Below are 10,992 nucleotides of genomic sequence, written 5' to 3' on the forward strand. Positions count from 1 at the left end.
AAGAGTGCCGCAAGATTCCGTAGTAAAATGAATCTCGTCCCCACCACTTCTCTCCCTATCTATATCTATCTATCTTTATATCTACTCCTCCTCAATCGTCTCTTCTCTTCACTTTTCGTCTTTTCTCTTCTCTCTGTCGTCTCTTCTCTTAATTTTCCGTCTTTTCTCTTCTCTCTCTCTCTCTCTCTCTCTCTCTCTCTCTCTCTCTCTCTCTCTCTCTCTCTCTCTTTCTCTCTCTTTCTCCTCATACGAACCTATACATTGTTGATTTCAGCAGCTACTAGAAGGTTCGCATTGTCTGCACTTTGCTCCCAAGAAGTTCATTATCCTCAGCGCGGTTGACACAATGAATGAGAAATACGGATAAAGGGGGAAAAAAACTATAAACAGCCTTGTCTTTGTTGGAAGCCTTTAATGAGGTTCATGACCTAGAGCTTGTCGGCGTTGGAAATGACTGGTTCACTGGCTCCGGGGTAATTTGTCCGTGTGGTTTTCTGGATCCGTTTACTGTGTTTGTTGTCGTTGTTTTAATGATAACTGTTTTTTTGTTTGTTTGGTTGTTGTTGTATCTCCGTGGCTTTCATGATCATGTTTCATACTTATATCATGGGATAAATATATATAGATAATAATGTGATCTTTTTCGTTATTTTTTTTCTTTCAGGAATTTGGAGAATGTTCAGTATGTTATGATGCTATGTGTAGACTTCAGTGATTGCAGAGCAAAATGATAGATAATGTTAATAAACTGCATTATGGTACTATCATTATTTCAACATGTTCTATATGTCATGAACAAACAGATACATTATATTAGTATCTTTTTATTTTGCAAAATTTAAAGGTAATAAATAATCATAGCAATACGAGTGAATTACTCATAAATATTGCTGCCTGGCACGTCGTCGTTCAGAGAAGCTCAGTGCCCGTACCCGGAGGAGGAGGATCCGCCGTAGCCGCCTCCACCGGCGCCCTTGGCCTTGGCTTGGGCCTTGCTGGCGGCAGCCTTGGCCTGCGCTGCTGCTGCGAGCGCCGACTGCAGGTCGTTGAGGGCGAGACTCTGCTGCTGACCCAGAGAGTTGGCCGCCTGCTGAGCCTGCCAGGCCATGGCCTCCTGAGCGGAAAGAACTGCCTGGATGTCGTTCAGACTGTTGGCAGCCTGAGACGCCAGGCCGCTGGCCTCGGAACTCAGCTGGGCCAGGTTGGACGCCAGAGACGAGGCTGACGAGGCGGCGAACTTAGCAGCCTGCACAGCCTGAGACGCCTGTCCGGCCAGCGAGGATTCGGCGAAGGTTGCAGCCTGTGCTCCTTGGGTAGCCTGCGTCAGCTGAGCAGCCTGTGCCTGCTTCTGAGCAGCGGCAGCCTGTGCCTGTTGAGCTGCAGCAGAGGCTGTGGCTGCGGCCTGACCAGCGGCTGCCGAAGCAGCGGCATTAGCGGCGCCCTTGAGTCCTGCGGCAGCGGCGGTGGCCTGTGCCGCAGCCTGGTTGGCGATGGAGGAGGCGCTGGGCCCGTGAGAGCCGCCTGCGCCGCCTCCGACGATCAAGTAGCTTCCTCCGCCACCGCCGACGGCGCCGCCTCCGTATCCTCCTCCTCCAGAGTGGCCTCCGCCGGCCGAGGAGCCTCCACCGTATCCGCTGCCTGTGGAGCCTACGAATCCGCGCTTCTCCTGAAGGAGGATAATGCACAGATTGTAAATTCAGTTTGCTCTTGTATTTATAGCATAGATAGAGAACGTTCCATTAGACTCCTTCAGAAAACAAAAACATGGAGCTTACCCTTGGAGGTTCCTCAGCGGTCTCGGCCACAGCCAGACCTACGGAAATAAAATATCTATATTTAGTAACCGCTCATGAGTTAGAGTATCTTCCATATTTCTTACATAATCACAAATTCAACATTATGCCTTCTTCCCCCGTACCGAAAGCGAGGCAGAGGATCCAAATGTTGTTTCTCTTCATGATGTTTCAGTCGAGTCGATTTTTTGAATGGTGATTTAGACGAGACTCAGCCTTTTATACATGGAGGCTCCAGAGTTGCCAGGTTATCTTTTGCTTCAATTATTCACTTCTAACTTTGGTATTGAAAGAAACATTCGCATTTTCAGGATTTTTATTTTGACTGCTATCTGTATCTGTACTGTTTTCTTTTGATGGCGATGCCCAAAGGCAAGATAGGTTTAATGTGTTTGAGAAAATCTGGGACGAAGAGAGAGTGGCATCACGCTGGTACAACAGATGTGAAAGGAAAGGAATTTTGTTACACCGTATTGTCTTGTGAATTTTATGGATCACACAGGTATTCGTACATAAAAATATTTCCAATTCGGTTGGTGGTTATATATATATATATATTTATATATATACACACACAAGGTAGTGTACACAAACACATATATGTGTGTATATATACATAAAGAGAGAGAGAGAGAAGAGGGAGGGGGGCGACAGAAAGACTGCAAGTTTAAATGTATGTCTGTCTATATATATATATATATATATATATATATATATATATATCCAAGTGTGGAGGAGGTGCATTGAAAGGCAATGATAATTATTGTCACTATAATCTGAGCAGTGAAATTAGATTATGCCTCTTTATTCCTACTGAATAGTGATATTTTTTAGATATAGTGGAAAAGGCAGATTGTCTTAAGTGTATTTTCGTATTCCTCTTAATCGAATAAACGTTTTAAAAATATAATTTATTTATTTTTTGTGAAACCATCTCTTTTTTTCTCTTCCATTCAAAATGTATCTGTGTTTTTATCTGTATCAAAGATTTTTCAAGTGAAAGTTTCATTAATCTGTCTGAACGTTCAGTTGTCTTTACTGAAACACATTATAGTCGTCATTACTGTCTCTTTGGCTGTCTATATCTCTTTCTTCTATATGTAAAACATTATGTTTACAGATTTAGTACTTCTTCACTTATATATATATTCTTTTTTTCCAGACTAAGGAAGTCCATATTTCTCTCTTCAACTTAACCTTATCTTCTGTTAATGAACTTAATGATACAAAATAAGGTGAAGTACGTATGACTCTAAAACATCTTTCATATCAGTTTCATAGGGCATATACTTCGTATTAATATGGCATATAAATCTGTCCAATTACCGTCAATATCTGAAACTGAAAGCGATTTCTAACTGTACAACAAGGTGCCTCCAGTGTGACTGATTCCTGACCTAGTTTCTTGTCTTAATTGTGATCCCAGGAATTTGTAGAAAAGGTATGAATGAGACTGAATATCTCCAGAAAACAAAAGATATTCATTCTTATTCATACCTTTTCTACATCTGTCGACATGAATACAGTTCATCCCAAGAATTCTAGGAAGGAGACAACCTTGTGAAGAAATTGGCACACTGTTATGAGACTGTACACCTTTCTGCATTTCATCAATAATATGCCGATAATGTACGGGATACAGTATCGGCATATACCCGTCATTTTATGCCTTGTAGGTAATTAAATTTCTCTAATTTCCTAGTTCTTGGCTAATTCTCTTAAGAAATTTAAGCTATTGGGAAACTCTTCTTGTCGCAATTTTATGGCTCTTGAAAAGATCTCAGTATTTTTGTTTCATATTATGGTGTCAGTATTCTCCAGTTCAGTCGACGTGAACATTTCGATTATATGGTCTTACTAAAAAAAAAAAAAAAAAAAAAAAAAAAAAAAAAAAAAAAAAAAAGTGGTATGTCATTCGAAATACCTATTTTTATCATTATATATATATATTTTTTTTCTCTCTCTCCATGCGTGCGTGTGTGTGTGTGCTCTAACCCCCCCCCCCCCCCTCTCTCTCTCTCTCTCTCTACGTCTCTTTCATCCTATCCTATTTTCTGTCTCAACTCTCTCTCTTGCTCTTTCTCTCTGTCTTCATGTCTGTCTGTCTGTCTCTCTCTCTATATATATATATTTATGTATATACACTACTTATATATAATATATATATACATATTGACATATATATACAATATATATCTGCTCTTGTTCACAACCATGCTTCTTCCAGACGAAGAACCAACATGACATTTGTACAAGATGTTGAGAAATACAAATATTTGTATGATACATCAAAATATTTTTCCCTACAAGTTTTTTTTTTTCAGGGTATTGGAACAAGTTTGCCTCACATTCTGTCCCAAAGTCATCTATCTTATTCATCCAAGTAATAGGTAGATAACTGTCACAAGATTAATTAGAACTGAAGACAACAATGATCATGTTAATTACTTATATTATGGGGGAAATATAAATAGATTAAATGTGATCTTTTTCGTAATTTCTTTCTTTCAGGAGAATGTTCAGTATGTTATGATGCTATGTGTAGACTTCAGTGATTGCAGAGCAAAATGATAGGTAATATTAATATACTGCATTATGGTACTATCATTATTTCAACATGTTCTATATGTCATGAACAAATAGATGCATGATATAAGTATCTTTTTATATTGCAAAATTTAAAGGTAATAAATAATCATAGCAATACGAGTGAATTACTCATAAATATTGCTGCCTGGCACGTCGTCGTTCAGAGAAGCTCAGTGGCCGTACCCGGAGGAGGAGGAGCCGCCGTAGCCGCCTCCGCCGGCGCCCTTGGCCTTGGCTTGGGCCTTGCTGGCGGCAGCCTTGGCCTGCGCTGCTGCTGCGAGCGCCGACTGCAGGTCGTTGAGGGCAAGACTCTGCTGCTGGCCCAGAGAGTTGGCCGCCTGCTGAGCCTGCCAGGCCATGGCCTCCTGAGCGGAAAGAACTGCCTGGATGTCGTTCAGACTGTTGGCAGCCTGAGACGCCAGGCCGCTGGCCTCAGAGCTCAGATGGGCCAGGTTGGAGGCCAGAGACGAGGCCGACGAGACAGCCAGCTTAGCAGCCTGCACAGCCTGAGACGCCTGTCCGGCCAGCGAGGACTCGGCGAAGGCTGCAGCCTGTGCTCCTTGGGCAGCCTGAGTTAGCTGAGCAGCCTGTGCCTGCTTCTGAGCAGCGGCAGCCTGTGCCTGCTGAGCTGCAGCAGAGGCTGTGGCTGCGGCCTGACCAGCGGCTGCCGAAGCAGCGGCACTAGCGGCGCCCTTGAGTCCTGCGGCAGCGGCGGTGGCCTGTGCCGCAGCCTGGTTGGCGATGGAGGAGGCGCTGGGCCCGTGAGAGCCGCCTGCGCCTCCTCCGACGATCAGGTAGCTTCCTCCGCCGCCTCCGTATCCTCCTCCTCCAGAGTGGCCTCCGCCGGTTGAGGAGCCTCCACCGTATCCGCTGCCTGTGGAGCCCACGAATCCGCGCTTCTCCTGAAGGAGGATAATGCACAGATTGTAAATTCAGTTTGTTCTTGTATTTATAGCATAGATAGCGAGCGTTCCATTAGACTCCTTCAGAAAACAAAAACATGGAGCTTACCCTTGGAGGTTCCTCAGCGGTCTCGGCCACAGCCAGACCTACGGAAATAAAATATCTATATTTAGTAACCTCTCATGAGTTAGAGTATCTTCCATATTTCTTACATAATCACAAATTCAACATTATGCCTTCTTCCCCCGTACCGAAAGCGAGGCAGAGGATCCAAATGTTGTTTCTCTTCATGATGTTTCAGTCGAGTCGATTTTTTGAATGGTGATTTAGACGAGACTCGGCCTTTTATACATGGAGGCTCCAGAGTTGCCAGATTATCTTTTGCTTCAATTATTCACTTCTAACTTCGGTATTGAAAGAAACATTCGCATTTTCAGGATTTTTATTTTGACTGCTATCTGTATCTGTACTGTTTTCTTTTGATGGCGATGCCCATAAGGCAAGATAGGTTTAATGTGTTTGAGAAAATCTGGGACGAAGAGAGAGTGGCATCACGCTGGTACAACAGATGTGAAAGGAAAGAAATTTTGTTACACCGTATTGTCTTGTGAATTTTATGGATCACACAGGTATTCGTACATAGAAATATTTCCAATTCGGTTGGTGGTTATATATATATATATATATATATATATACACACACACACAAGGTAGTGTACACAAACACATATATGTGTGTATATATACATAAAGAGAGAGAGAGAGAAGAGGGAGGGGGGCGACAGAAAGACTGCAAGTTTAAATGTATGTCTGTCTATATATATATATATATATATATATATATATATATCCAAGTGTGGAGGAGGTGCATTGAAAGGCAATGATAATTATTGTCACTATAATCTGAGCAGTGAAATTAGATTATGCCTCTTTATTCCTACTGAATAGTGATATTTTTTAGATATAGTGGAAAAGGCAGATTGTCTTAAGTGTATTTTCGTATTCCTCTTAATCGAATAAACGTTTTAAAAATATAATTTATTTATTTTTTGTGAAACCATCTCTTTTTTTCTCTTCCATTCAAAATGTATCTGTGTTTTTATCTGTATCAAAGATTTTTCAAGTGAAAGTTTCATTAATCTGTCTGAACGTTCAGTTGTCTTTACTGAAACACATTATAGTCGTCATTACTGTCTCTTTGGCTGTCTATATCTCTTTCTTCTATATGTAAAACATTATGTTTACAGATTTAGTACTTCTTCACTTATATATATATTCTTTTTTTCCAGACTAAGGAAGTCCATATTTCTCTCTTCAACTTAACCTTATCTTCTGTTAATGAACTTAATGATACAAAATAAGGTGAAGTACGTATGACTCTAAAACATCTTTCATATCAGTTTCATAGGGCATATACTTCGTATTAATATGGCATATAAATCTGTCCAATTACCGTCAATATCTGAAACTGAAAGCGATTTCTAACTGTACAACAAGGTGCCTCCAGTGTGACTGATTCCTGACCTAGTTTCTTGTCTTAATTGTGATCCCAGGAATTTGTAGAAAAGGTATGAATGAGACTGAATATCTCCAGAAAACAAAAGATATTCATTCTTATTCATACCTTTTCTACATCTGTCGACATGAATACAGTTCATCCCAAGAATTCTAGGAAGGAGACAACCTTGTGAAGAAATTGGCACACTGTTATGAGACTGTACACCTTTCTGCATTTCATCAATAATATGCCGATAATGTACGGGATACAGTATCGGCATATACCCGTCATTTTATGCCTTGTAGGTAATTAAATTTCTCTAATTTCCTAGTTCTTGGCTAATTCTCTTAAGAAATTTAAGCTATTGGGAAACTCTTCTTGTCGCAATTTTATGGCTCTTGAAAAGATCTCAGTATTTTTGTTTCATATTATGGTGTCAGTATTCTCCAGTTCAGTCGACGTGAACATTTCGATTATATGGTCTTACTAAAAAAAAAAAAAAAAAAAAAAAAAAAAAAAAAAAAAAAAAAAGTGGTATGTCATTCGAAATACCTATTTTTATCATTATATATATATATTTTTTTTCTCTCTCTCCATGCGTGCGTGTGTGTGTGTGCTCTAACCCCCCCCCCCCCCCCTCTCTCTCTCTCTCTCTCTACGTCTCTTTCATCCTATCCTATTTTCTGTCTCAACTCTCTCTCTTGCTCTTTCTCTCTGTCTTCATGTCTGTCTGTCTGTCTCTCTCTCTATATATATATATTTATGTATATACACTACTTATATATAATATATATATACATATTGACATATATATACAATATATATCTGCTCTTGTTCACAACCATGCTTCTTCCAGACGAAGAACCAACATGACATTTGTACAAGATGTTGAGAAATACAAATATTTGTATGATACATCAAAATATTTTTCCCTACAAGTTTTTTTTTTTCAGGGTATTGGAACAAGTTTGCCTCACATTCTGTCCCAAAGTCATCTATCTTATTCATCCAAGTAATAGGTAGATAACTGTCACAAGATTAATTAGAACTGAAGACAACAATGATCATGTTAATTACTTATATTATGGGGGAAATATAAATAGATTAAATGTGATCTTTTTCGTAATTTCTTTCTTTCAGGAGAATGTTCAGTATGTTATGATGCTATGTGTAGACTTCAGTGATTGCAGAGCAAAATGATAGGTAATATTAATATACTGCATTATGGTACTATCATTATTTCAACATGTTCTATATGTCATGAACAAATAGATGCATGATATAAGTATCTTTTTATATTGCAAAATTTAAAGGTAATAAATAATCATAGCAATACGAGTGAATTACTCATAAATATTGCTGCCTGGCACGTCGTCGTTCAGAGAAGCTCAGTGGCCGTACCCGGAGGAGGAGGAGCCGCCGTAGCCGCCTCCGCCGGCGCCCTTGGCCTTGGCTTGGGCCTTGCTGGCGGCAGCCTTGGCCTGCGCTGCTGCTGCGAGCGCCGACTGCAGGTCGTTGAGGGCAAGACTCTGCTGCTGGCCCAGAGAGTTGGCCGCCTGCTGAGCCTGCCAGGCCATGGCCTCCTGAGCGGAAAGAACTGCCTGGATGTCGTTCAGACTGTTGGCAGCCTGAGACGCCAGGCCGCTGGCCTCAGAGCTCAGATGGGCCAGGTTGGAGGCCAGAGACGAGGCCGACGAGACAGCCAGCTTAGCAGCCTGCACAGCCTGAGACGCCTGTCCGGCCAGCGAGGACTCGGCGAAGGCTGCAGCCTGTGCTCCTTGGGCAGCCTGAGTTAGCTGAGCAGCCTGTGCCTGCTTCTGAGCAGCGGCAGCCTGTGCCTGCTGAGCTGCAGCAGAGGCTGTGGCTGCGGCCTGACCAGCGGCTGCCGAAGCAGCGGCACTAGCGGCGCCCTTGAGTCCTGCGGCAGCGGCGGTGGCCTGTGCCGCAGCCTGGTTGGCGATGGAGGAGGCGCTGGGCCCGTGAGAGCCGCCTGCGCCTCCTCCGACGATCAGGTAGCTTCCTCCGCCGCCTCCGTATCCTCCTCCTCCAGAGTGGCCTCCGCCGGTTGAGGAGCCTCCACCGTATCCGCTGCCTGTGGAGCCCACGAATCCGCGCTTCTCCTGAAGGAGGATAATGCACAGATTGTAAATTCAGTTTGTTCTTGTATTTATAGCATAGATAGCGAGCGTTCCATTAGACTCCTTCAGAAAACAAAAACATGGAGCTTACCCTTGGAGGTTCCTCAGCGGTCTCGGCCACAGCCAGACCTACGGAAATAAAATATCTATATTTAGTAACCTCTCATGAGTTAGAGTATCTTCCATATTTCTTACATAATCACAAATTCAACATTATGCCTTCTTCCCCCGTACCGAAAGCGAGGCAGAGGATCCAAATGTTGTTTCTCTTCATGATGTTTCAGTCGAGTCGATTTTTTGAATGGTGATTTAGACGAGACTCGGCCTTTTATACATGGAGGCTCCAGAGTTGCCAGATTATCTTTTGCTTCAATTATTCACTTCTAACTTCGGTATTGAAAGAAACATTCGCATTTTCAGGATTTTTATTTTGACTGCTATCTGTATCTGTACTGTTTTCTTTTGATGGCGATGCCCATAAGGCAAGATAGGTTTAATGTGTTTGAGAAAATCTGGGACGAAGAGAGAGTGGCATCACGCTGGTACAACAGATGTGAAAGGAAAGAAATTTTGTTACACCGTATTGTCTTGTGAATTTTATGGATCACACAGGTATTCGTACATAGAAATATTTCCAATTCGGTTGGTGGTTATATATATATATATATATATATATATACACACACACACAAGGTAGTGTACACAAACACATATATGTGTGTATATATACATAAAGAGAGAGAGAGAGAAGAGGGAGGGGGGCGACAGAAAGACTGCAAGTTTAAATGTATGTCTGTCTATATATATATATATATATATATATATATATATATCCAAGTGTGGAGGAGGTGCATTGAAAGGCAATGATAATTATTGTCACTATAATCTGAGCAGTGAAATTAGATTATGCCTCTTTATTCCTACTGAATAGTGATATTTTTTAGATATAGTGGAAAAGGCAGATTGTCTTAAGTGTATTTTCGTATTCCTCTTAATCGAATAAACGTTTTAAAAATATAATTTATTTATTTTTTGTGAAACCATCTCTTTTTTTCTCTTCCATTCAAAATGTATCTGTGTTTTTATCTGTATCAAAGATTTTTCAAGTGAAAGTTTCATTAATCTGTCTGAACGTTCAGTTGTCTTTACTGAAACACATTATAGTCGTCATTACTGTCTCTTTGGCTGTCTATATCTCTTTCTTCTATATGTAAAACATTATGTTTACAGATTTAGTACTTCTTCACTTATATATATATTCTTTTTTTCCAGACTAAGGAAGTCCATATTTCTCTCTTCAACTTAACCTTATCTTCTGTTAATGAACTTAATGATACAAAATAAGGTGAAGTACGTATGACTCTAAAACATCTTTCATATCAGTTTCATAGGGCATATACTTCGTATTAATATGGCATATAAATCTGTCCAATTACCGTCAATATCTGAAACTGAAAGCGATTTCTAACTGTACAACAAGGTGCCTCCAGTGTGACTGATTCCTGATCTAGTTTCTTGTCTTAATTGTGATCCCAGGAATTTGTAGAAAAGGTATGAATGAGACTGAATATCTCCAGAAAACAAAAGATATTCATTCTTATTCATACCTTTTCTACATCTGTCGACATGAATACAGTTCATCCCAAGAATTCTAGGAAGGAGACAACCTTGTGAAGAAATTGGCACACTGTTATGAGACTGTACACCTTTCTGCATTTCATCAATAATATGCCGATAATGTACGGGATACAGTATCGGCATATACCCGTCATTTTATGCCTTGTAGGTAATTAAATTTCTCTAATTTCCTAGTTCTTGGCTAATTCTCTTAAGAAATTTAAGCTATTGGGAAACTCTTCTTGTCGCAATTTTATGGCTCTTGAAAAGATCTCAGTATTTTTGTTTCATATTATGGTGTCAGTATTCTCCAGTTCAGTCGACGTGAACATTTCGATTATATGGTCTTACTAAAAAAAAAAAAAAAAAAAAAAAAAAAAAAAAAAAAAAAAAAAAAAGTGGTATGTCATTCGAAATACCTATTTTTATCATTATATATATATTTTTTTTTCTC

The 10,992-nt window shown here is 40.5% G+C and overlaps 3 protein-coding genes across 3 annotated transcripts; all 3 read right to left on the reverse strand.

Moving 5' to 3' along the window:
* Positions 1-919: 919 nt before the first annotated feature.
* On the reverse strand, positions 920-1,958 carry LOC125031581 (glycine, alanine and asparagine-rich protein-like). Its single transcript, XM_047622461.1, has 3 exons — positions 1,919-1,958; positions 1,776-1,813; positions 920-1,666 (listed from the first exon to the last, which is right to left on the reverse strand). Exons 1-3 carry the CDS (start codon positions 1,956-1,958, stop codon positions 920-922), a joined length of 825 nt encoding a protein of 274 aa, XP_047478417.1.
* A 2,594-nt stretch (positions 1,959-4,552) lies between these two features.
* Positions 4,553-5,576, reverse strand: LOC125031582 (glycine, alanine and asparagine-rich protein-like). Its single transcript, XM_047622462.1, has 3 exons — positions 5,537-5,576; positions 5,394-5,431; positions 4,553-5,284 (listed from the first exon to the last, which is right to left on the reverse strand). The coding sequence occupies exons 1-3, from the start codon at positions 5,574-5,576 to the stop codon at positions 4,553-4,555; spliced, it is 810 nt and encodes a 269-aa protein (XP_047478418.1).
* Positions 5,577-8,171: 2,595 nt separating this feature from the next.
* LOC125031583 (glycine, alanine and asparagine-rich protein-like) lies at positions 8,172-9,195 on the reverse strand. Its single transcript, XM_047622463.1, has 3 exons — positions 9,156-9,195; positions 9,013-9,050; positions 8,172-8,903 (listed from the first exon to the last, which is right to left on the reverse strand). Exons 1-3 carry the CDS (start codon positions 9,193-9,195, stop codon positions 8,172-8,174), a joined length of 810 nt encoding a protein of 269 aa, XP_047478419.1.
* Positions 9,196-10,992: the final 1,797 nt, after the last annotated feature.

This window comes from Penaeus chinensis, chromosome 13 (genome assembly GCF_019202785.1).
Source record: "Penaeus chinensis breed Huanghai No. 1 chromosome 13, ASM1920278v2, whole genome shotgun sequence".
NCBI classification, from domain to species: domain Eukaryota; kingdom Metazoa; phylum Arthropoda; class Malacostraca; order Decapoda; family Penaeidae; genus Penaeus; species Penaeus chinensis.